At 37.2% G+C, this 27,776-nt stretch overlaps 1 protein-coding gene across 21 annotated transcripts in view; it reads right to left on the bottom strand.

Annotated features, from left to right (window-relative positions):
• The window catches only part of CASK (calcium/calmodulin dependent serine protein kinase), a 226,463-nt gene that overhangs the window by 68,971 nt on the left and 129,716 nt on the right, over positions 1-27,776 (bottom strand). For 13 of the 21 annotated variants that reach the window (XM_040585277.1, XM_040585276.1, XM_040585280.1 and 10 more), the window contains exons 7-11: positions 16,617-16,792; positions 14,332-14,454; positions 11,796-11,879; positions 10,115-10,214; positions 4,981-4,998 (exon numbers count right to left, since the gene is read on the bottom strand). In XM_040585277.1, coding sequence (XP_040441211.1) covers positions 4,981-4,998; positions 10,115-10,214; positions 11,796-11,879; positions 14,332-14,454; positions 16,617-16,792 — 501 coding nt within the window. Of the gene's footprint in view, positions 1-4,980; positions 4,999-10,114; positions 10,215-11,795; positions 11,880-14,331; positions 14,455-16,616; positions 16,793-23,617; positions 23,721-27,776 lie in introns of those variants that run through there. The other 8 variants (XM_040585278.1, XM_040585283.1, XM_040585292.1 and 5 more) reach the window with 2 other exon arrangements.

The following is a 27,776-nucleotide window of genomic DNA, read 5'->3' as shown; positions in this document are numbered from 1 at the left end:
CATCTCAGCAAGCATGGCTGCAACTATTCACAGTTCCCTCAGGGCTGAAAACTTAACTTATAGTGCTCTCACTATATGGGCTGGAGGGAGGGGAAAGAAGGTCAGAATGCTTATAACAGTCTTCTGCAGTCAGTGCTAGTACCTGAAATGTTTTTATAGTTAGTGGAATGACTTCTTAAGGATGACACCAAATTGCTTCTAAGAAGATGGAGATGAACTGAGTAGCTTTCTGCCTACTGAGGCAGATCTATCACTTCTCAGCTAGATATATCTGCCTTATAAGGCAGTGGCTTGGGATTATTTCTTTACCCAGAGTGTAGTCGGAGTTATCACAGGTATTTCCTGAAGGTTCTGTTACCTCATTTATGGTGATGGCCATTCAAAAATAGTTTTCTCTTACAGCGAACTCTATCTCTAGAGTCTTTGAGGTTCCTATACAGTGCCCTCTTGAAGTTGGCATGGACAATGGTTTATCAAGCTGCAAGTAGACAAAGCTTTGGTAAAAGAGAGCGCTGTTATCACATTCTGGCATCTAGCTATTGTAATCTGCAACACGTGCTTTGGCTAGAGAAACTGAACTTTAAAGGTAGTCAGGAGTTGCTTCTCCCCAGAAGAGGAGAGAAAGCAATAAAAGATAATAAAAGAAAAATGTTTAAAGAACCATTCCAAGAATTGCCTACATATTCTCCAACAGTACTGTGTCTCCACCACAAAACACCCCAAAAGTTTGCTTTTCCAAGGCTCAGCAAACCAGACAGGTTCAACTGACTTTCTCTCTCATGCAGCAGGCGGTACAGAGAATTACAAGTTTCTTTTCATGCAGCAGTGATCTGCAACTGTGTATGACTAAAAGTGTTTAGGTAAAAAAGATCTTGCTGCAAAACACAAACACTACAATCTGACTACAAACACATTCTGAGAGAGGCTAAGAGAATTCTTCGTTTTAATATTGAAGATTACAAATGCCCATTTAAATTTTGGTCAGTCATAAACCCTCTTCTGAGCAATGAAAAGTTGTTAGAGGAAGCCTGACCTTGGTTAAACAGAAGTATAAAACCATAACCTTTTTACAACTCTCTTGCAATTAGTATTCCAGGAAATGACTCTGCAGAAGACCTTATAACAACTATTGTAATAATAGCATATTATTATTAAAGAGACACAGACAAAATCTAAACCCCTTACATTTGTAGAACCGTATAAAATTAAGGTCCTGACACCAACCACTCATTTTAATCCTGTCCATTCTTATGAACTACCTTAATCTGGATTGGTTTTTCAACTATTCTTTATGTTGTATAAATAGGTAAGTAACTATACCTTGAAGATTTTACAGTGTTTTTAAAAATAACTAACTAAAGCTTAGCTGCTATTTGCAATTTGTCTGTGTATCACAGCTCAGTTGTTATGCCAGTCAATCCACAATCAACATAAACTGGTTTCTCCCAGCTTCATCTCTTGGCTGCCTTCTTGTGTGCAGCCACTGGAAATGAAATTACAAAACAACCCTGACTCTCAAAGCACAGGCATTTCAGAACGTAAGATTTACATTTCACTTTGTTTGTGAAGAGGTCTGAGGCTACCATGTACAGCAAGGATAGCAGAAAAACCCATCAGAAATTGATAGATTTTAGAGAGATCAAATACTACAATCACTAAATGAAGTCCCTGGATACAACCTCATAAAAAACCAAGCATGGGCATTACTACAAAGTGCAGTTATTTTCAGGAAAAAAAGGTTTTATAAATATTGTAAGATTCTGACAGAGCACATCTGGTGAAGTGACAATGAGATAATTTCTACCAACTCTATAATGTGAGATTCAGGTTTCATGGATTTTATTTTTATTTTTCATGTATGAAAAAAACCCCAAAGATTCTTTGCTTCTGGTTTAAGACTCCAGCAATACTTACACCTTTAAATGGTGGTTTTGCTTTGCTGGCATCTAATTGTGATACCCCAAAACCACAAGGCGTAAATGTTTAACACATTAAGCACTATTTCAAAATGTTGTGGAAATGATGGGGTGTCTGTCAGCTGAGGTTTTCAAATCATGATCACATACACATTTAAAACTGTTCACTTTACTGAAACATGACAATCTAGGCTCAGTATCAGCAAAACTATAAAATACTATGTCCACGTTATATACTAGGCCAGGTTTGCCTTAGTAGCACTGGACAGGAATTAAAAAAGTATAAGAAACAACCCTCTATTTCCTGTTGGTCCTGTAAAAAACCATACTAAACATATGCTGCTTCCATTAAAGGTGGGAAAAGAATATTGGGGTGATGGCTTTAAATTGAAAGAGGGTAGATTTAGATTAGGTATAAAAAAAGAGATTCTTCACTGCGAGGGTGGTGAGACACTGGCACAGGCTGCCCAGAGCAGCTGTGGGTGCCCCGTCCCTGGCAGAGCTCAAGGCCAGGCTGGATGGGGCTGTTGGCAACCTGGTGTAGTGGAAGGTGTCCCTCGTCATGGTAAGGTGGGTTGGAACTAGATGGTTTGGAAGGTCCCTTCCAACCCAAACCATTCTATGATTCTAACCTTTTACAGAGATGGGACCTTTCCACTACTTGTGCTGATTTAACTACCCAGATTAAGAGAAAGCCAACTGAGTACCAGATGCTCTTCACCAATTCAGACCACATCTGCAAGAATCACTGGAGTTGTGATGCCTCTAACCTCACACAGTAACTTGTTGCTCTTTGCTGTCCACTATATTACAAAGCAACTATCTCTGTAAGGACAGAAGACAGCCAAAGCATGTGTATATATATGTCTATAATAGTTTAAGATATGGTGGGAGACACATTTCACATATACACACAACAGTGTAATTCAAATGAAAGGCAAGTAAGGACTCTATCCTCCACAAATTCCAGCTATATAGTGTTTAATGACTTCTTCCTTTTTAGACAGAAACCAAACAGCCAAGTTTAGACACACTCTAAATTTACAAATAAGTGTGCCTACACGCACACAGTTCTGCGAATGCTACTGGGAAGCAATTTAAGACAGTAAAAATATATACATAAACACTATATATATATTTTCTTATATATGTATATATAACAATCAGGAAAAGTCTAGGGAGAGAACTAGAAAGGTGGAGATTTATGCAGACTACAGTGAAACTGCAGAAAGAAGGCACTTTGTGTGATGGAAGGGTATTGGGATTTACAACCAAATTAAAGAAGGTAAGAATACCTATGGAATACAAGAAGAGAAAAGCAGGCATGTAAAAATCAGAGCAGAAAACCAAAGGAAAGAGGTGCAGAAGAGAAAAACAGGGAGAAAGAAAAAGACTGAACAAAGAAAAAAGAAAACGGGGGCAAAAAAACAACGAGAAAACAAGAGATAAAAGTGTTCCTAAACAGAAGCAGGAACGCAGAGGAGAGTACTGTATACGGAAATACAAAAAAAGAGGGGGACAAACAAGGAGGGGGGAGGGGGAAGGTGGGGGGAAAGGGGGCAGGGAGAAAACTGATGCTTGACTTTGAAGATAGCCTTTGTTTCATTCCGCATGCACAGGGGTGCTGTGTGTATGCATGCCCCCAGCCTTCTCCTATCTCCGTACTTGGGGCCTTTACACAAAGTTTGCCAATTCCTTTTCCCAGTTACCTCCCACTGTAAAACTAGCCACAAACATGACAGAAAGCAGTCTTGTGTGGTGGTAAAGAAATATGTAGTGAGAGGGTGTTGTTTTTCAGACCAGACCTGCAACTTACAGGTAGCACACTCACATGCAACTGAAAAAATAAATATTTTCACAAAGGAATGTCCTTGACTATTACTTCTTCTGATACTTTCTTCCTCATTGCAAAAATATATGGAAACTCTTCTGGCAAGTACAAGGGGAGCACACTCTGTCAATCAGTAAGTTCACTGAAGAAACTCTCTATGCACAAACAAAAACCAAAAATCACTGGCAGAAGTTCTGTATGAAGTTTCTTTTTTCTCTACAGCTGTACAAAAATACTACTGTTTCAAAACTTTTATAGAAAAATCCACTGAATTCTCACTTTTGTATTGTGAGACAGAGAAATAGGACAAGGAACAACATCCCCCCAACCTACAAGATCAAAAGAATGAAGCAAACAACAACAAAAAAATGTGCAACTTTGATCGGAAACAGAGACATGGAGATATGCCTTGCTGCCCTGACTTAGGATGGAAGAAGAATTGTTAGCCTGCAAATCTTAAAATGCTTCAGGAAAGAAACCACTTTTTATTGCTTGTATTTTGAGATGCTGAATTTGTTGGTTTTGAAATGGTTGCAGTTTCTATCAAAGGGCCTAGAATTTCACACCTTCTCCTCTGTCTAGTACAGTCTGCAGGTTTCAGAAGTGCTTGCACTTTCAATTTCTCACGAAGTGTGCAGCTAATTGCAGCAGAAACTCCTACCTATATGCCAATATTAGTCCTCTTCATTAAGGAGACACATACTAGATCGTTATTTAAATCAAGTGTATGCATATACAAAACGCATATGCATATATCATGTATCACATTAACACAGAATGATCAAGAAAGTTCATGCAAGGGTATAGCAAGAAAATAATATATGGCTAATGTTACAGTATATGTTTAGTGTTAGGAAAAAAAAGCCCAGTAGTCCATGAAAACATTGATTTTGGAACTAAAACGCAAAATCAAACCATTTTATCCTTCATTCATTTAAAGAAAATTAACTTTTATTTCAGTTGTCTTGCAAATATTGAAAAGAAAAAAATCAGGTAATTTTAATACTGCCTCTAAACTTCAATCTTCAGAATTCCCTGGAAATCATATTACTTCTGGTTCATTATACTTTCAAAGTTATATACAGATTTAGTCAAAAACATATAGACTATTTTTCTTGAGCAGGCAGTATTAAAACTGAAAATAGCAAAGAGAAGAAAGCTGATTTTTAAACATGCAAAGACATACACCATAGCTGAATGATAGGCCTTAAAGGAAAACAAAGGGATACCTACTTTCTGCTGCTAGAAGTCCTAGTAGGAAGGCAGCATTTGGACAAACAACAAACAGTATGAAGATTTCAGAACAAGCGATTTATCAAGCTGCAACCTAGCACACTAGTTTAGCCACAAAATAGTATGAACAAAGTGACAAGGAACCCCCCGTCATTCTTTTAATATGGCTTCTATGTGTGAAGCAAACGGGACTTGCGAACTGGGATGGGAGGAAAACGAACACCTGGCATTGGGAAGGAAGGCAGTGCACGTATGCAGTGTTAGGTATCTGTAATACCAGACTTTCTTCAACATTGGTTAAACTATTGCAAAAAATTCATGGACAAAAAATGATTTCAAGTAAGACTATCGTAAGAGGTCAAATGACAAACTATTTCAACATACTGAAACAAAGTGTAATATCATATTCATTAATATAGCTACTAAATAGAATTTAGGAATATTATACTGAAATAAATTTTTTTACACAAGTTTCAGTGAGAACCACTATGAGAACAATTTAGAAATACAACCACTTTATTGATTTTAATTAACAGTGACTTTATATACTTGGAAGTTTTTGTGTCTAAACATACCAGAACAAAGATTAAATCATAAAGATGAAAAATCATAAAGATAATAATGGAGTACAGAAACACTCAAACTCATGATCTCAAAACTGATAGTCAGTTATACCTGTAATCCTAGATAAGGAATTTATAAGAGTAAATTGTAAGACGAATGTAATTTTCTTCCAAGCACTCATACTTTAAAATGTTACACAAGACTCTCTGCAAGTATTTACAAAATCAGGGGTAATTTTTGTATAACAACAGTATTTCTTTTTCTTCCTCATGTTGATGAGACTGATTGTTATTAAGATATGGGCTTAGCACCTGCTGGTTGATCTCACCCTGAAAGGCTATCATATTTAGCTTTTTTCCTCATTCCTATTACTTTCAAATTTGAAAATCAGGATCTCGTACTGTTAAGAATTTCTCATTTGACAATATAGAGCCTAACAAGATAAAAAAGAACAAAAGTCTCAATTTACATACAGCAATCCTGAAACAAAGTATCAAAATGGATTTGTAAAAATGCCATATGAAATTTGTGCCTTGCAATTTGAGAAAACAAACTAGGAACACTGTTGTAGACATAAGATGCCTGCTTTCTGTGCAATGCAAAAGCAATCCTTCTGCATTCATCACCCTACACCGTTACCACGGAGCTCAGAGAGCACGTAAATGTTCAGGAAGTACTGCAACAGTGCTACTTGTTAGCCTAGGCTAAATGAGTACATTTGGCCAGTCAGGCTGTTATAAAATATGATGCTGTACTTTCTCTGTGGTTAAGCTGAAGCACAACATTATAAAATATCTCAAGGGGATCTAGAACCGTTTGCAGCAGAAAGCTACTCTGAAACTTGTTAGCTACTTTTCAGAATATGAGCACTGTAAACCGAGTAATTCAAGCAGGCATTATCAAGGAAAGTCCTTTAACCCAAAAGGTAAGGTTTGCTTTAATCTAAAAACCAGTTTTCCTGATTTTTAATTTTTTTTTTTTTTTAAATCAGTTTCACAGAGACTATGGAATATCCACTGGCCTAACTCCAACACTGACTCAGTAGTTCTGAAAATGTGGCTACCAAAAGGTTTTGTAAATACAAGGTTACAAAAAGCCTCTTCAATTTATGGGCTTTCCTAACTGTTGGCCTAAAACTTTCAATGCCCTGAATCTACTTAAAACTCCAAAATAAACTAAACAATCTTCCTGAATTCAGCTTCCCAAGTCAAAACGTCAAACAATTCCACAGCCTTTCCTTGGGCTACTGCAGAATGGGGGAGCTGAAGAACAAAATGAGGAAAAATGAAAAGCTTTACACTGGTGATGCTCATTCTTCACCCAGAGGCATTATTATCAAAACACTTGAAAATTACACCTCCATGCTCTCCGTTGGGGGAAAAATGGTCAACATATGAGAAAATCCTGTCTTGATCTAATGTGCAGTCAGGTGATGGGAGGGCAGGGGAGAGGGGAGGGAGTTGGATGGGGAAGGGCAGCAGAGAGCAAACTGATTGTGAACTATTCTGGCACCTAATTAATTTCAGGGTCCACTTCAAATACCCTCTAGTAAGCCAATTTTTTTCATGCACCAGATTTAGCCTTTAGGGCTGCTAATTGCTAACTCCTGATTTATGTTTGTTTCAGCATACTAAAACCACCCAAAACATTCACTGCCTTGGGAAATGGACATTTTATAATTTCTTGACGACAGGCAACCTGAAAGTCAGATGTTTTACATTCTAGCAAAAACATTTGCAAGATGCTTCTTGTCATTTGAGCTGTTCTGTAGCTTTAATAAAGAAGTTATTGAACACAGCCTATCTGCAGTAAAGTAATGTTTTAGTTTAAAAATATTTACCTAATTTTTCAAAATGTTATAAAAGCCTTTGTCATACTCTCTCAAAATTCAGCAAGGCTGACTTCTGTCATGTTACCAAAAGAATGATAGTCGGGTTAAGTTAAGTCCTGCAGGGGATAGTTGCTTGATAAAGGAGGAAACAGATCACCCAGGACAAGCTGTGGGAACCAAGAATTATTAACATACTCTGTATGATTCGAAGGAAGATGTGTACAGAAAAATACCTGGTTGACTTCAAACAAAATTTATCTGTGCTCATTCCTATCTAATTTTGCTGAACTTCACTGAAAAGCTCTCTAACAAGAATATCCTTTGTGATTCTGCATCTAAGAAAGTCATCTGACTTGCTACTTATAGTGCCTTCATATCCCAGGCTATTACTCTGGTAGTATAGGAAGATGCTCAAAGGCTCCAGCAATCCCAGGTTCACTGACCTCTGAGGAAGAACACCTCTAGATTAATCTGGGAAAAAGACATAAATGAAATTTTCTGTTTCTGTGTTTAGAAAGACTTGAAGAGGACAGGATATGCAATTTGCATAACCTAATAAGCATTTATATTTCTGCATCTTTATCTCAGTAGGAGTTCTGCATTTGCCCATTTCTGACAAATCATTTGCTTTCAATGATAAGCTTCATGAAATTTTATGGGAGGATTAAATAGGCAGCAACATTTAAAATATTAAATGCTCTTCATTAGAGTTTATGATCTGGAATAACATTATGAGATGTTAGGAAGGAAACTTAAATAACTTTAAGAGAGTCAAGTTTCTACTGCAATTCAAGAGTTTTATGTGTAATTTCTATAAATTAGTTCAGTTTAGAATCATCACAAGAGCCTGTCTTTACAAGCTAGTAATATCTGAAAATGTTATTAGTATACTTCTGAAGAGGAAACAATGTATCTAGCAATTTCAGAAGTAGAAAGTTGCAGTATCTTTTCCTGCAAGCTTCAGTGTTTATCCTGTGATATTAAATATTTTATCAACTAATGTATTTGGTCAGGGAAACAGCATGAAAACTACCCACTCAGTATGGTTTCCTGATCGCTGTGATCTCCCATCAGTGAGATCAACAATGTCACTTTAGAGAATAATTATGCTTTCCTGAGAAATCCAGGTTGTTGTTTCAGTTATTTCAGAGAGAACACAAGATAACAATGGATCCAGCACAGATACACTGTAGCATTTACATGTGTACTGGATTCATCTGTTCTGCAAATGGAAAAAAATAGAACTTGTACCTTTGCTGTACACTGAGATCTGCAACTACATCACTCTATCAGGAAGACACATGTCCCGTTGATGTGAGACTGAAACTGGAAAGAGGAACTGCAGTTTTTAGATTAGGAAAGTTGCCACTGCCAATCATGTTGGTGGCCTATTCATTTTTTTAAATGGGGGAAGTATCTGGAAACAAACATTAAAGCACTGCCAGTAATTCTGGGTGAAGTAAACTCAACTTACTCTTTCTTTAAGAGTATATATGCTTACATGTACATCAGCTGGCTACCTGAAGTTTAGCCATGATGCTGTGATTACCCATTTGCAATAAGTGATCTGAGATTCCCATTCACTTCTATGGAAATTATGAACAGTGTGCATCTCTAAGGACAAAGCAATCTTTTAAGTACTCAAACTTGAATTCCAAGAAGTTAAATTTAAGAATTCAACAAAAAAAGCTGCCCCCAATTCCTATATTAATGGCATTAAAATTATAAAAAATTCTTGTTCATATGAAAAAGCAGAAAAGGAACACTTAACATATGCATTCAGTAATTTTCTCACCTGTAAAGATATTGGGAAAGCGAATAATCACACAGCAGTTCAACACACGTAATGAAGTTCTTGAAAAGTGTTCTAGTAAAGTAGTGTATAGCTAAAATATTCTGCCAGTAATATTTAGTTGTTTAGAAAAATGAAGAGAGGGTCCTACTGGCCTTAGATTTTTCTTTAAAGTTCATTTAACTTGCTCCTAAACTGTCATTTTACACCAGACAGACAAACACAGACTTTTGCACTGCAAATGTTCTGAGGAATGCTATATCAAAATTAAGATGCATAACTATGACAGGGCTGTGTTTGTATAGGGACTGACAGGTTATTTAAATTCCTGAATATGGGCTGAGACAAAAGGACTGCTTGGATTAAGACCACCGTCCTGCCCAAGGCCTAGCTATGTATCATCTTCCCCTCTGAAGTACATTGGGAGGTCCCTGAAATGTACCATCCTGCTTTGAAGATTTGAGAGTCTGGATTATAGTATCAGAAATACTGTCCAGCTTACTTTAAAAAGGAAACATCTTAACCATACTGTTCTCTAAAACAGGTGGTCAAGAAACTGGTACACAATGGTTTCTTTTTACCAGTAACTATTAGTAAGGTATTAGAACCTTGCACCTGCCTAAGAATTCACTACAAAATTTCAATAAGCTTTTACACTCAAATAATATAAAGGAAAATATGAGGTTACAGCACTATTTGTAATTAAATGTATATACAACAAATAAAATGAATCAGAATTTCTGTAGAAACTTACAACTCTGCAGAGATCTCATTTTCTCCAGTCAATAGCACCATTATCACTGAAAATTATTTATGCTTTCATATTTAAATGTTAACTTAATATGCAACTTTATGAAACCACAAAAAAATTAGTAAATGCTTGGTACTCTAGTCAGAACAGAATTAAGACAGGTTGACTGCAGTAAATACACTTTCTATTAAACTACCTGAGGAGGTGGGGTCTTCAGAGAAGTCTGGCAGCTCTTCAGGAGGGTCACCATAGAAGGAGTTGAATTTGTGGCTTGACACAGCTGCTAGTACTGCTCCCTGAATAAAAACACCCACAAAGTTACACAAAGAAGGATAATGAAACAATTCCAGACACCCTGGATCATTCAAACTCCTGAGGTCTCTTGTGTGTTGACATTCTCAGTGAAGACTAAATAAATTTTATATTTTTAGCTCTGCTTCACTGTTACCAGTGACCATATCCAACAGAAGAGCTGGTCATACATCACTATAATAAACAAAAAGTATATTCTTTGTGAGAGGATCCATGAGAACAATTTTACACGGGTAAGCATTTTAAAACTAAGTGTTAGGCATAAATTCCCATAGTACAATGCAAACAAAATAACTCACTTGCTTCTCTTTCCCTCCCTAGAGTGGGTAGCTTAGCAAATACAAAAATTCACTCTTTAAAGCAAATCAATATGTTGTTACTTGAGAAATTGTCAGAATCTGGCACTGACAGCACTAGGATATTTGACACCCATAATGTATCTATATGAAAATGTAATAATCTCAGAATCCCAGAACGAGTGTTACATGCGAAGTTACAAAGGCAGAAAAATGGTTATCTGCTTCAACATACATTTACTTGTTCAAGTAAATTAGTTTAACCACTCAGGTTTTAATGCCTTACAGCTGTGGCTGTAGTCAAAACAGACCACAAATAATTTCACGAAACATTCTGCAAGGCTGTGCTTTGGATAAAATGGTAGAAAACAAATAGCACAGATACAAAAGCTCTCAGGAGACTAAATACAGTGGCCTCCCCAGGAAGAAGTCTGGGAACTGTGCCTAGAGCAGGAAAACAGGTCATATTCTAAAATGTACTTGCTAACATTTTAATGAAAGGATTACCTGGACATACCTGAAACCACCCAAGAGAAAGCGCTGTTTATCATGACCTATGGCAACCGTTGCACCCTAATCATCAGCTGTTTTGCCAGCTACATTAAGCTTGCAAAGCAGCAACTCAACGTGTATACCCAATTCTGTATTTTATGACAAATTATAAAAATACCTCATGAATTGTAACACTGCATGATTCTGTTAAAATTTTCTCAACCTTTCAGTGAATTAAAAAATGTTTCCATTAAACTTTTCAAGATAGGAACTGAAGGGAAACCATGTTGTTTTGGGCTAAAATGTCAACATTCTTTTCAACGCATCTGAGAAATACTTTTGTGTATAGTTCAACATAAAGAGGATAAACTGAAGAATACGTCTTTGCTCTTCTTGAAAAAAAAAACCACCCTAAAACATTATTACATTCCTTTTATTATAAATATAACACAATAACAGAAGAACATTTTACTATTCTCTCCTCTCCGATAACTCATGTTATACAGAATTAATGAATTAATTTGAAGACCTCATACATACCTGGGTTCATACCAGACAATTTGCACTGAAAATTAGTTTGAAAACTACACACTAAGAAAGGATGAACACTCTTAACGAGACGTCATTGCAACAAACAACTGTGAAGGCCCATTTCAACTCTTTACTTTATTGTCAACTTCAGAGCACAGATTTCTTTTAGCATTTTTAAAATGAATAAAGTATCACACACAATTCAAGTTATGTAATTATATTTTTTTAACACTACATTCATTTTACCTTTAGTTTTCGTCTTGCATTGAATTTTCTCAATTGTTCTACTGTTTCTGGAAGATGAATCTTGTATGCATAGCGATCTCTCTCCTTAAAAACACCCACAAAAAACAAAACAAAGAAACATTAAACACAAGCTCTTAATATTCTCTCAACATTAAGAAACTAGACAAGAAATATACCAGCTAACAAGTATCCTAAGGAGAATGAGGATTTGTTGCAACTTAAGAAAAACCTTAGGAAAATGAGAGGGATTAAAATATGTTGAAAACATTCTTGAGCTAGGGATATTTTCTTTTTGTAATTTTGTTTCTCACTTTGTAGTAAGACCCTAGCTTTTTGTTTTACTGTTGCACTGTTAGTCAGTCTGTGCTTAGCATTAAACTTTGAAGCTGGCAAGCACAAAGTAGTTCCGCTTCTTGGGATTCATCAACTCCAGTGAAGTAAGGACTTCAAGTCCCCTTTTAAGGGGTGGTTGGTATCAGGTGAGCTTGAGAGATGGGGTACGTGTCCAACAGAGCAGGAAGTGCCAGCTTGATGACTGGTGACACCAGGCGCTGGCTTACAGAAGGAATTCTCCATTGTACATGCAGAAGAAACATTCACCAATGAACAGTGGACAGTGGGGACAGAACCTGCAGCAGCTGACTACTTTCTTCCCCTGCCCCAAATCATCACAGAAGCTACATACACTTATTAATTTAATGTACATATTTATCACATGCATCTCCTGAATCAGAGTGAAATTGTTGGCAGAAGTAATTCTGTCTCTCTACGGCACTAAAGATGTCCCTGCCTCATGCTGTGTGTGGCTGCTATCTATAAATGGTTTAGAAGAAAATTCTGAGTCAGCAGGGCAGGCAGTTTATCACAGGCAAAAATAAGAGGACTGACTCACAGAATGCTGGCCTAAACTTGGAAACAAAGTTATCTCAAACTAAATCTTCTCTCTCCTTGCTTGTCTTTGAACAAATAACAGCCATATCAGAAAGAGACCACAGACATCAAAAGTGCTATTCATGCTATATAGGCAGAACTTGCACATTTGCATTATAGAATTATCTTTTTAAAAAGCCTAACCAACTTAGTTGCTCAAACACAAAAACGGCAAAGCTTTCTGCCAAAATAACCCTCAACAAACCCCTTGCTTTAGCATCTAAATGTGGGTAAGCTCATGAAGTGAGAAAAAAGTCAAATTACATGCAGGTTAAACCAGATCACCTGTGTTTACCACAGGTGCAATCACTGGAGTATCATCATTCAGGCTTTCCCAACGTGGTGTCCATTCCTATGCTCTTTGAAATATTTTGTGCACTATGTATGCCCCAGATGAACAGACAGAACTTTGGCTCCTTTTGAGTGGAAATGTTTGAACCTGCAGTTTCCCAATATTCAGAAGAGTGCCTTAACCACTTTTATTCCCAAGAGGCGCATACTCCTGTCCTCCTTTTCTAAACTATATCATTCTGCAGCTTGGAATACACGAGTCAGAGCCAGAAAAAGAGCAGAGAAGTGGAGGAATGACTCCATTCACTACTAATTACACCATTTACTTGGAGGAAGAAGAAGAACATATAAGCCTGTGCTTCCCAGGTTCTTTTTTTTTTGTGTGTGTGTGTGTGTCAATATTTGTCTAATGCAGAACATACAAACAGTCCAGTAGCAGACATTAGAAGAGCACCCTTTCCAAGTAAGTGCCCTGTTTTAAGTTAATGATATTATGACTCACTCTACCCTGCATCCACACTATAGGAAAGAAATAGAGGATAACAAAGTAAAATAGTTAATTCATCAGCTTCTGCCAAAGAAGATACAAAGCTCTGAACCAGTACTTGCCAACCTTCAAATCTGCAAGACACCTATCATTCTCCAACTCCAATGTCTAGTACAGCCTATTAATAGGACTGCTGAGAAACTAGGTGTATATTCTCCTGCTCCTGTTCCTGATGTTCAGTGTCCAGCAACTACTCTTCACTGGCTCAAAATGTGTTGTAAATTCTGCCACCACTGAAAAATAATTTGATTACCAGATGCCATATAATTTTATGTAGTTAGAGGCCTTTAAGTGACACACCACTACATACTTCCCTCACTCTGGTGGGGTATTTCAGGATCTAATGCAAGAAAGCAGCACGGTTAAGTAGCACGATGTACTGCAATAAACTGCATGGCTACATGCATAAGAGGAAAGAGGTCTAGATAGGACCGAGCAAATACGAGAAAAGAAATTATTCCTCTAGAGTATGAGAGCCACAGAAAGACACATGAATACCTTCATCAAGCTTTATTCTGTGCAGCCCTACTCCCTGTACTCTGGTGCTGCTGAAGGTACCTAAGTGAGCTGGCTCTTGCTGCTAAGCAAGAGTTCAAGCCTGGCAGTTATCAAAATCTCAGGCTCTAATCTTAGAAAGCATTTAAAGCATATCATATCACAGATTTTGTACAATGTCACGGCTACTTTGAAAAGTTCAAAGAAACAAAATAAATAAATCTTTATCTCCCTTGAAGAGGAAACTGGTATGTAAACAGCTGCTTTTACTACCTTTAACCATGGATGATTCAGTGCTTCATATACTGTTATCCTTTCTGCTGGATCCAGCATAAGCATGCGGCGTACCAGATCTTTGGCACTTTCGGAAATATGGCTCCATTGCCTAGGATTCATCTGATTACAAGCAAGAAAAAAAGAAATTAAATTAGTAATAAGAATCTAGAGAAGAACCTACTTATTATGTAAAGTAATTGCAGAGATTTAACACTGTTCGGTACTTGCAAACATTCCGTTACAATATATGTAAAAAGGAAGTTTTAAGTTTTTTAATAGCTTACACATTTGTACATTATTTGCTGTTGAAATGGCATAAAAATTGAAACCAGTGAGCACTGTGTCACATAAAAGCTGACATATCCTTGGTATTATGTAATAAACACTGTTTAATTTTCTACCTATGCTACACTTTGTTCAGATAAAAGTGACCCTTCACTAGAAAAAGAAAAAGTAATTAGGCTTTGCCAGTTAACTATGCCCGTGATAAATGCAGAAATAAATGCTATTCCTGATATCAATATAAGGAATCACATGACAGTCTGTCTATATGAACCCACAATTTCATGCCAGTGATGCTGGGTAAGAAGGGAGTAAGTAAGTTAATGCCTGTTGTGAACTACTCTGGTGCTGTCCTGCAGGTATCATGGACAACGGCCCTTCCCAATGAATTCCTTTCAATTCACAACAGTTAAGCATCTTCAGCTGCTCAGGTAGGAAAGCACACTAACAAACAATTGCAACACTTTTTCGAGCAGAACAATATCTTTAGGAGACAACAATGTGAAGGATGATTTGGAATATATTTTCATCTTGTGCATATGCAGGTTTGTGTTCAACTAGTCAAGATGATGGGCAACTGATAAAACCACAGTAATGTAAGAAAATTCTTTTTGTGGTAAAGGATTCTATCCTTAAGCCATTTCTAGTATTTCTTTAATTGATGAAAAACTTAAGTTTTATTTAGATGGTACACTGATAATTTTACAGGTACTAAATGAAAATCTAAAATTATAACCAGACTCTTTTCAATATTATATTCTTTTCATTTAAAGACGTCAATTTTATTTAAAACCAGTCTTTATGAAAAATAGTTGCTTTAAATTGGAGCACTCAGGAATGTTATCTGGCTATGAAATGCACATTTATAGTTGTGATTTGTCATTTCTTTTTCTGCCCTAATGAAATGAAGGTAACTGCAAATTTGCAGCAAGGCTGTTTTATAATATTTTCATGGAATAAACATATTATTGTGGAAACAGGAACAGAAAAGGAACTGAGAAGACACAATGTGCTGGCCATGACTTTTTTTTTAAACAAAGAAAAGTTAACTTCTATGCTTCCAGAACGTTTTAGCTGCTTAAGAGATTCTATAAAGAAATCTTCCATAAAACAAAACAGGAACATCTACCAGTCTATGCAACTCAAAACTAGTGTCATTAAGAAATCCTGTTTCTTGGAATGCAAAATTTGAAGACAAAAAATGTGCTCCTGATCAAATGCAGCACAACTGCTGTCATTTACATTTTAGCATACTACCATCAAGTTAATATAATAAAACACTTCCTAAACCCTACTACACACTTTCAGACAGTTTTAGGAGTTTCCACTCTTAATTTGTTAATACACAGCTCACATATGACCTTGGTTGCAAAGTAAAGCAAAACTGATCTTAGACAAAACCGCAGAAATAGTGAAGTTGAAGCTTTAAATTTGTTTCCATAACGGTCCTAGGATGCTTATGTTGTGAAACAAGTTTATCTTGCACGCACACTGATTGCTTTCAGTTGCAAGTGGCTCCTTTTGAACCATCAGCTGCACTTTACTGCACACTGTACTAAAAAGAAAGTGCATAACTCCATTTTTACAGTAACATTTTTTTTTACATCAAGGAAATATGATAACCAGCCTTTATGATAGCTCTTTTATTTGACTAACAAATTTAAATGATCCACAAACATAAAGTAACAGACAGTATGTTGTATTTCACAGCTAAACCTCATGTAATCTCACCAAGCTCAATGTACAGTTAAGGGCTAGCTGTTGCACCCATTTATTATTTCATCTGAGTAAATATTTCTGTATTCTAATTCCTAACACTGATACAAAACACAGTAGTAACAAGACAGACTGAAGAGAGAAAATCACCTCTCTTCCTGTGTAACACAGATATCTGTAAGTTTCAAATTTAAATCAGGCTAAATAAAAAAAAAACTTCCAGAAATTTTACCAGCAGAGCTCCTCATCTCACCGGAAAAAGATTCAGATATACTGCCATTTACCTTGTATTTTCCTTTAATAATGCCTTCAAATAATCTTTCCTTGGTTCCATAAAAAGGCAAACAACCACTTAGCAGGATAAAAAGGATCACGCCACAACCCCAAACATCTACAGGCTTCCCGTAAGGTTCCCTTTTTACCACTTCTGGGGCCATAAAATGAGGTGTTCCTACACGTCCTAAATGGAAATAAAAACAAAACTGAGTCAAAGTGACGTATGTCAAACATGGAAATGAAGAACATCACTGCATTAAACAAACAGTTGTAAGTTTTTTTCATGGGTTAAGCTTTTAACACAATTCTTTCTTTTTTCCTTAAGTTTAGTACTTATTAAATACATGCAGCGAGACAAATGAGTAGTTTAACTTTTTCTTGATTTATACTTCTATAAATTACAGAATATTCTATCCTACCCTGCAGACTGTGAAACAAGACTTATGTAAGAGCACTACGATTTTTCAGTGAAACATGCCATATAGAAGTAAAGATATCAATTTGGACCACCTTTGCAAGAGGAATTATTTATCCAGAGCATGTGCAAAGATACTGTAGAGTTCTAATCTACACTGCTTGCTTGAAAAAGCTGCCTCTAATTGGCAAGAGCATAGTTTGGTCTGATGCTCTGCCCAGATCTTAGCCAGTGTACTGAAACTGCCAACAAGAACGCAAAACACCAGCAAATGTGTTGTTCATTTGAAGTAGATAAAAAAGATAATGCAGATAAAAAGATAATGCTAATTTGTTTCACAGAGTGCTTTCAATGAGTGCCACACAGTAATGGTTCTGGGTCAGTACCGATTTTGGTAATGTAGGTACACCCACACAAACAAAACATTTAGTACCAGCTAATCCTTGGAGTGCATAAACTGATTAGAATGACTTAATTCAATCCCTGTGTAGCACATTAAGCCACATAAAAGCAACAAACATTTTACCTCTCCCTATAAATGTTTCCCATTATAAAGGTTTGTTTCCACTGCAAAGGATTTGCAAGAATGAAGCTTTAGACCCTCAGGGCATCAGTGACACTTACAAACACTGTAGTCTTTGAACTATGCTGGTTCCACTCAAGTACCAACAGAAGAAAAAAACCCCCGCAACTAGCAAACTGCTACCACTTGTACCACCACCTCCATAAACTATTCTTGCTCACTGATACTACAGTGGACTTCAGAGGCTCCATTCAAGGCTTGCAGCATCTTTTTGCTGGCTAGCAGAGTTTACAATGCAGCCTAGAGAATCTGAGGTGTTCGCATGGCACATATTTAGTTCAGTCTTGTCTTGTAAAGAGACTCTTGCTGGACTAGCCTATCCTGCACAGCATTTGAATATGAGTTAGCTAAGTTGCAGCATGGGTAACAAACACTTTGGAGACTATCTGGCAATAGCTTACACAGTGAAGACCATCCTTCATTCATACCACCTAATGCAGGAATACAATCTGACCATGCTTTGTTAACGAGTCCCTACTCACTCTTTTTTGTATCTACAAGGATTAAAGAATTGACAGAAAGATGGTAGCTTTTTCCACCATACTATTCTTAAGAACAAACACCACCATTGCCAAGCTTCTTCACGTGGCTTTGTGTTAAACCTTTTCATTCCCAGTTTATGAGGGAATTCCTCTATCAAACAGATGTCAGGAGCCTGCCTGTGGCAAAGAAACATCACCTCACCACCAGGCTAGGCTGGCATCTTAAAAAGTCCATGCAGACTAGGCTGACATGATGGCAAAGGGGCAGCTCCTTCCCAGGCTAAAAAAAGAATAAAACAGCAAGATGCTGCAAGTCCAGCTCATCCCTTGTATCACTGAGGGAAGAGGAAAGACATTTACTTTGGACAGAGAAAGACAGAGATCAACATGGGGAAAGATTACTAATTTTCTTGTTGGTTACACAGAATTTATAGGGTAACTGATCACTCTAACTGATAAACCTTAAAGCCAAACCTTCAAGTTCACAAATATGAGGTAAAGAATTATCTCCTTAGATGATCCAAAGACTCTCTTTTAAATGCCTGGTGATGGGGAAGGGAAGGAAAACTGCAACTATGTATCTCCAGTACACACAAGTTGCTGAGAACTCTGGGGGTTTTTCCTTTTTTTTTTTTCCTTCCATCCCCTCCGTGTGCCTACAAATCTATATCTAGAAGGATATCCTAACGTTTTTCCCCCTAAGATTCCATAATTTGTTACACCAAATGTATCCACATTTCCAGCTCTGTATCATGCTACGCATGTACACAGGCAGCAACACCTGTCTGTTCAAACGGTACTTGTATACCACTTAGACTGCTCATGTGACATTAGTGGTACGCGTACCACAGTCTGGAAATCTTTAGAACAGAACTCATCATGCGAAACCGCAGAGCAGCCTGGCTTACCCATGTCTTGTTTATCTCAGTGGTAAACTTCCTGGCATTTGGGTGCAGAGGTACCCATTTGCAGTTTTGGAGGAGGTGTACCCTCTCTTACACATAGGAAAAAAACACATTTGTGGTTATAAAGGTAATTTAAATCTTTTTTATCAATACAAATGGAAAATTATATATACTCTGAAGATTCTGCCTTCCTACCAGGCTTTCTAATTGCTGTTACAAAATCTGGGAAGTCTAGAGAAAATAGAAATTATTCAAAATTAGAAAATAGAAAATATTCAAAAGACAAACAGCAGAATTCACTAGAAGACCAAATAGCATAAGGACAAAGCAAGCTGTTTAAAAGAGGTATTAAACTTCAGGGACGTATACAGTTGTCTGGATCAAGTAGCTATTAAAACTAAGAATCCTGTGTATCAAATGATATCTAAGTTGATATAATGCATATTTCCAATAATTTTATGCCATTCCTCTCAGCTCAGGACCTTTGTGTTTGAAGTAAACAACTGCAGAGACGAATGTAGCAAAACATGATTATGTGCTGTGAGATGTAGAAGTAAAGCCGTGGGTTTTAGTTTGGTTTTTTTTTTTTTTTGCCAGCGCATTTAAGTCTGTTGGGCATCTGCTGTACAGTGAAGGCCAACCTACAGAACACCTTGTTCTGAGGATGTGTCCTTGCAAATAATCACCCATGCTACATTTTCTCCTATGGTGTAAAATAGTGTATTTAGCAGCAACACGCTACATAAGCAATACTATAGTGTTACCAGGTGTAGGCGTTTAGGTGTCAAGGTGCTGGCAAGTAGGGGTGCTGCGGGGGTGGTCTCTGTGAGGAGGGGCTGGGGCTGCCCCATGCCAGACACCCCTGGTTCCAATGGACCCACTGCAGAGCACAGGTGAGTCAAGCAGGCAAGATGGTGGTGCCTCAGAGAAACAGTGTAAGAACAGGAAAGACCCTGCCCAGCAGTGCAAAGTACGGGAAGGAGTGAGAAACAGCCCATGAGCACCAGGGTGAGAGGAGGAGGAAGTGGGAAAGGTGCTCCAGGTGCCCCAGCAGACTCCCCAGCGCACCTGGAAAGGCCACGGTGGAGCAGGTACACACAACTTCAGCCCTGTTGGTGACCCCCCACCAGAGCAGGTATCCACCCTCCAGCCCATGGAGGACCTCATGCTGGAACGTGTGGATATTCACTGAAGGAACTGCAGCCTGTGGAGGACCCCCCCAGGAGCAGGAGAAAAGTGTGAGGAGGACAGCGTGGCAGAGGGGGGCTGTTTCGGACTGACCACAGCCCCCCACTTTCCACCCCCCCGCACCACTCGGTGCCGAGCGGTAAGGGAGGCAGGAGCGAGGGAGCGCAGTTGCTCCTGGGAAGGGGAGGAGAGGAGGTGGTGTTTTCATTTTTGTCTTAGTTTCCCACTACCCAAATCTATATGAATTCGCAAGAAATTAAACTGTTTTTCCCCAAGTTAAGTCTGTTTTACCTGTGAGGGTAACTAGTAAGCAGTTTGCATGTATTTACCACAACCCATGAGCTTTTTCGTCCTATTTTCTCCTCCTGCTCTGTTGAGAAGAGGGAGTGAGTGAGCAGCTGGTGGACTCTGGCCCTTAGCTAAGGTCAACACATCGCTATGCTGGTATTAACATACAGAATACTGACTAAATAGGGAAAAATAAGATGAATCTGTAGAAGAACGGCTGCAGAAGCATGGCCTTAGAATCTCTGAAGATCTGCACAACCCAGGCCTGGTATTAGAATAGGCCTGTAATCAGAATTGTGCTGAAGTTGCTGTGCTGAAGGTAACAAGAAAGGTGGCCTTGAGCTATTCTTGAATCCTGAGACCAAGTCATTATGTTGTGCCAACAGGCCGTGGCTGTAACGAGATACAGCTGCTGGGAAAGCAGGTGCAGGGCCAAGGAAGATAGGGACCGGTATGGGAAAATAGGGAGTAACAAACTACAAGGCTGAGGCACAGCAACACAATTAGCTACGTGGATAGAGTGCTTATTTTAGTCATGATGATTAGGGGTGTGAGAACCGTGCGCGTTTAGAGACTACTAACCAACTATATTTCTGCTTTACAAATATGCATGTGTATCGGTTCTATATAAGTAGTGTTAGAAACTAATAAAGTTGAGCAAGATGTATAACTCATATTGAGCGTCTTCTTGACTCTGGCGAACCCTTCTTCCAACATGAGTCTCCCTCTAAAGATAGTTTGTTTCTTTCATTTTTAGATTTCAAATATCACCGTAAATGTTTTAATCTGTATAAAATAATATAAACTGTATAAAATAAGTAATCTGACAGTGTCAAGAGAGTATTCAAAAGTGCATTATTTTTTTGCTTCCTTCTGCCTTTCAGCAAATAATGTTTCAAATTAAAACTACTTTGCAGGAATTGATAAGCAAAAAAAATCCTTCAGTACTTATATGCACTCATAAATATATGCAGAACAGAATAGCTTCTTCAAACTAAGCATTAACCATCTTCACCAAATTTTGCAGAGCTGAGTCTTGACGATGGACAAGAGCATCAGATTTCCTTTCCCCCTCCTCTTCCTGACCACAGGGCAAGGAAACACAAAAATACAGAACTACTGCATATCAACAGATAGCAAACATAACTTGCAACAGTGCACTTAAAAATTGCAGACAGAAGATGCAAGCACTTCTTATGCCGTAGCCACCCACTGCCAGCACTCTGTTCATTATCAGTGACCTTCTTCGTATCACAATTTTTTCCCATACACACATTCTTTTCTAACAGAACAAGCTTCTTGAGGTTTATTCCCTACTTTCTACATGACAATAGGCAAATTATAGCCTCCTGATATTTCAGGGTTCCTATTTTACTTTACCTGGTGACCTCACATCAGAATGTGAGGCTTAATATTTACTTAGTACTCAAGTGCTCTTACAAACTGGCAGACGTTACGGTTAACAAACACCGTTCTTCTCTGATCATCCCAAACTTTCTTTCTCCTTCCTTGGAAGTTAAAGAACTTACACCACAAGCGGAAGAACTGGATCTTTGTCGCCCTGGTTCAAAACCAGTATACAACAAAAATCCACTTGAGTGAACTGCTTGATATTGAGCAGAAGGAACAGTCCAGTTCAGTCATAGGCAACATTCTACACAGCTGTTTAAGACACCGGCAGACTGCTGCTATAAACTAGGTGAAAAATGGATGCTACTTAATAGAATGCTGAAAAGCCAGTACTACTAAACCTTATTACTCACTTTCAAATTTCAAATGCATAAATACAAACGAAATGTGAAAGAAGGCTAGGTTCACAATAAAATCCTGCCATTTACCACTACTAGATTATAATTTGTGAAAATAATTACAGAATTATTTGGTTTTGTAACCTTTTCAGTGCAGATTACAAGATCAGATCCTGATATTTTAGATGGGGGGTGAGGGTGGTGGAAATCACAGTTTCATCATGAAAAATTAAATCCAGAACAAACAGAAACTTAATAGGTTGAGACTGAACTTTCCAGCTAAACAGGACCCCCCCAAAAAAGCATATATATGTGTATGTATAAGTTAGCACCTTAAAAAGGCTAAAGTAATTTCTGGGGCAGCTGTCATCCTCATGACAACTAACTACTTCACTGGGTTCATCAAAGAAGCAAATGATGATTCCAAGGTTATTCTAAAAACTGACCTGAGGAAGGACTGCTGAGCTGCACTTCACTCAGCAAAATGAATGGAGTGTACACATGAACTTAGATAGAGATTCTTCCTATGCCGCAACTACAAGAACTGTAAGCTGAATATCAGTAACAGGATAAACAAAACCTATAGACAACAAAGTTTTCTAAACTCACGGATACTCACTGCACTTAAGTCCAAGTATCACTTCCGCTAAAAATTATCAGGTAGAAAATTTGCTTTCTAAACATGTCCGGTGTAAGATTTCAAAATTGTTCTCGACAGTTGAATTTTTAAAAAATATTTTAGAAATTTTTCAATTTCCTTTGGTATTTTAGGAGAGGCTTTGCATCTTTTTGGAGACAGTGTGAGAATGAACAGTAAGCAAAGGCATTTTTCTTTCTGGAATAGATAACTTCTGCCTTCCACAGGTCTTTCATTCTTCAGCATAAGAACACTCATAGATATGTTTGAATGACTGCGCAAGAAAACATTATTGCATTTAAATAAATATTGCATGCATGCATATACACATGATTTTTAGTTGTATCTGTATATGAGAAGAAATCATATGGAAGACTGGAATCAATTTCTGTCTATGTGCTTCTAGGTTCTTCTTATCTGTTCTAGAGCAGCATTAACTGAGTATCATCACTATATGAAGATTCAGCAGCGGTATGTATTCAATGTGATACTTGCCTCCATCCAATTCATTGTAAATAAATGACTACATCAAAGTGTCTGCTGACTTAGGAAGCACTCAATGCCTGAATAGGTACACACATTAGACATCTTATTTCTACAGGTAAGCATTCTTATCAGCCAGTTTTGAGGCATGTTGGTAGTCTGCAAATTTATAAAACTGCTAATTTTGCTGATTATTCCTGTGGATAAACAGAGAGCTTCAGTCTTCAGGTGTTGTCAATCTGATATCATTTACAAGCACTAAAGATAAATTTTGACTTACCTTTGATAATTTAGTTTCTATGACTCTTTCCATATTATTCCAGACAATAGGGCTATGCTTTCCACAAGAAGAAGAGTATATACAGAGACCCAATCAGATTTTGTCATCCCTAAGGCAGGGGATTGATGACCAAGATATCAGAAGGAGAGTCTTTCAACAGCAGTGGTATCTGAACGATGTATAAGGAAACAACTGGAACAAATAATTTTTAGGAAAAAAATGTGAGGTACTAATAAACATCACCATCTGACCTCTCACAATAGTGTAATAAGAAATATGTTCATAAATAAGGAGTTTCTAAAAGAGTTGGATGTCCAGAATAATGTGGAAGGAATCAAAGAATCACACACCACAGATCAGATAGGTCAATACTTTACTACTATTAATTCCTTTCCACATTACTCCAGACAATAGAGATGTTTAAAGCAGGTGTACAGAGAAGGTGAATGGATTTAAAAAAAAAAAAAAAACAAAGAAAAAAAGAAAAAAAAAAGGTAACTCAGCTTCAGCACAGAAGATTGTCTGAAGAAAATGTATTTTAAAAGATGCATCAGCAGACAACTGGACAACTGGATATTAGTGTCCAGAAAACGAACAAAGCAAAGATCACATGTTAACCAGACAAATTATAATAACTGACTCAATGGCCTTTTCAGCCATAAAACTATGATGGAGGAAGTAAACCTAAATTGACTTTCAAACACATTAGCCTCCTGTAAGCACTTTCAAATCAACCCAGATGTGAAGTGAAATTTCTGAGAGACAGTAAACCACAGTTTTATCTTTTAAATAAAACAAAGTCTATCAGAGGTAAAGCTTTGAAGAAGCTCACATATTTTTTCTCAAGGTGCGTGTGTGGGGGGAGCAAAACAGTGCTTTTGCTTTGCAGAGGAAAGAAACGCTACCATTTAAGAGAAAAAAGAATACTAGTGTAGGACCTCAGCTTACAAATGTTTAACTCTCCTTGGAAAACAAAGGAAAGATTTGCTGTACCATTCAGACACTAATGATGAAAAGAAGAAAAGTCTATGCAGTGCAAACCCCCAACATTTCAAAACCATGTTTTTTAAACTGGGTTTTATAAAACCACCAAGAAGATCCAGTTTGGTGAAACACACGAGCAGGTTGCCCAGGGAGGTCATAGATACCCCATCCCTGGAAATACTCAACGTCAGGTTGGATGGGGCTCTGATAACATGATCTAGTTGAAGATGTCCCTGCTCATTGTAGTGGGGTTGGACTAGATGACCTTTAAATGTCTCTTCCAACCTAAACCATTCTATGATCATTTTTACATTGATAGGAACAACAACAAAAAAAGGAACTTAAAAGATTCCCCCCCTCTGCCCTGCCCCCTAATTGCATGGTGTCATTTGCAGGGCAATTTATGGTAATGTCTTCCTTCACTATTTTTGTACTAAGTCTAATAGAAGCTAGCTGTGAAGAACCAAGAACACTTGATATTTATTTGGTGTATTTCTATTAAGAACATATAAGATCTTTTCCAGTAAGATGATGGTTTTATTAGGATATCTGAAGGTACTATATGATTCTGAAACAACTTAGGGGAGCTAACTGTTAATACATAAAAATCAATACTGGAATGGATTAGCACCATGGTACCTCTGACATTTTGCTGCTAAAGGTAAAAAGTGAAAATCAGTTAACGATCCATAGATAAGACTTGACAGTTAGTATAGAACCTCATACCATTTAGGTCTATACAGTTATCTTATTTTGCACTAGTTCAAACCAGGAGAAAATAAGTAGATCAAAAGTGGACGAAACAGCACTTGTAGACTCAATGGTTTCTGTTCCTTCAAACTTTTATACCATATACTAGCTGAAACTCCCCAAGATTAAGCATCCAGGATATTTAGTATCTGATAAATCGGATGTCACATTTATTTAAGAAAATATCGTGACAATGCATACCACATTCAGAAAGAAAATTTGTCCAAGGAAGAAGACAGAGATCATAATGTGCGATCGCTCTATTAAATCACTGATTTCCCAGAGGTTCCACTACTCCAGCCGCATCATAATCTTGCAGACACAGATTGTTTCCTATCTACATCCTTTTCCATAGGAGCTGACTTATAAATTATGATGATCTGTAACTATGTTGCACTCTGCTAGAATTCCACCTTAAAGTACCTACTTCAATGCTTCAAATGAACACACTTAGCAAAAATTTTCCACTTATCATAAGAACTGCAAGAAGAGACCTTCAGAGAGTGGTAGCTCATGAAAATGATTTCCTATCAGAAGATGACACATGCTTCTTATTCATTACCTTGCAGCTTATGGGCACAGTGGAACAAAAAGTATTTCTTTACATTTTCCTTTCTGGTCTTATGAAAAATGAGTTATGGCTATATATATATATATATATATTTACTTAATAATAATTTAACTCTATTAAAAATAAACTCAACTGGGTTGTTAGCTGATAAAATAGTCATGTTCCTAAAATCTATTCCACAGACATTTTCATTAATCACATCTAGTATGATGTCGTAGATTGTTATTGTGAGTTCCCTTACACTTCTGTTAAATAACCTTCTATCTGCTTGAAAGAACACTGTAGTTATCCTTCTAAACAACACAAGTCTATCTCTGGACTCACATAGCAAGACTGGGACTGGTCTACTTTCAATACCTGGTACCTAGTTTAACTTTATTACAAAAATCCTCTTTCCCTTCCCAAAAATTTAAGCACACTGGAAAAAAGATGTCTTTTGTTAAGTTAAAAAAATTCTGTAGTCCCAAACAGAGTGAAAGCTATAAACTAGAAGGCAGGTTTAGAAGACGTTAAGGAATAAAATTCCCTTTTATCTGTGTTCTCCTGGGGCTACACAGAATCTGGGCTTGAAAGGCACAGCTGGTCAACGTAAAAGTAAGAAAAGTGGCACAAAATGCAAAGGCATGGAAGCAGGAAAAGAATTTTAGAACGTTGATAAGCCCTGAATATTTTATATATAGCCACTTATATTTTAAGAGGAAAAATACTACTACAGAAGAGAGTTATCTTCATAGATATTGAAGAGCTTTCACATAATGGCTGGGGTTTTATGCAACATTAAGGGAAGAGTACTATCAATTGAACTTTACTACAGTTACACTACTTCCAATGTTGACGTATTTTTTCTAAAGGAAAGCTGTCCCTTTCTAGTTTAAAAGATAAAACTACTCCAAGCAACGTAAAATAAAGAAAGATACAAGATTTCTGTTCTTGAACACCAGGGTCATCTACATAGGGATTTACACTAATAATCAGTATATTCTGCTAGGGTATTGTGGCAATACACATTACCTAGATACAGAAAAATTAGTAAGTATTGCACTTTCTGTAAGGATAAGGCAGTGTGTTTTCAGTATTGTAAAAATTTTGAGGTGTACTGCACACTGAAATGGGTTTGAAGCACAGCAGGGTTTAGGTCAGTAAAGAGTATGTTAATATCGTAATAGGTTTTATTTAATAGAGAATTTATTTTTTGATGTCTTAACTACCAAATATAGGAATTGCCATGCTGAAAGGGAAATAATTGACTATGTTAAGCTGAATCAATGCTTTTCACTAAAAACTAGAAAAAGAATGTGAAATTGAACAGGTTGGTTATTATACTCCTCAAACGTCTCTATATGGAGAGTTTCTATTCATTTAGGAGTCAATTAAGAAATTAGTATTACCTGTACTTATCCATAAGGCATACAGATAACTTATGGAAACAATTACATAGGTAAACAATTTTTACAAGAAATTTATAGCCCAGTTCAAACAGACACTATTGTTAACTTCCACATAACAAATATGGAGTGATATTGTAAAGTTGAAGAAATAAAATTTTGCAAGTGCTGTGTAGGGGACTGTCTAGTAATATACCTTCAGGTAAGTATCTGGAAGGGAAAAGAATTGCCAGATAACAGATGTAGTTTGTGGTATAAAGACTGGAATGGACGATGACAAGAAAGAGATAAGGAGTCTGTTAAGGAGAAAGCCTGAAACAAGCAGTAGAACTGAGACCTTCCATGGTATATAAATGAAGTGGAATTACTCTGGGTATCCCTGAAAACAAGAGGAATTTGAGTCTGAAAGAAAGAAGTGCTAAGAAAAAGGCTACAAATTGGAAATGACAGTTGAGAGAGAGAAAAAAAA

This window comes from Falco naumanni, chromosome 2 (genome assembly GCF_017639655.2).
Source record: "Falco naumanni isolate bFalNau1 chromosome 2, bFalNau1.pat, whole genome shotgun sequence".
In the NCBI taxonomy this organism is placed as follows: domain Eukaryota; kingdom Metazoa; phylum Chordata; class Aves; order Falconiformes; family Falconidae; genus Falco; species Falco naumanni.
The sequence above is the reverse complement of the archived record's forward strand: the minus strand, read 5'-3'. Positions and strand labels throughout refer to the sequence as shown.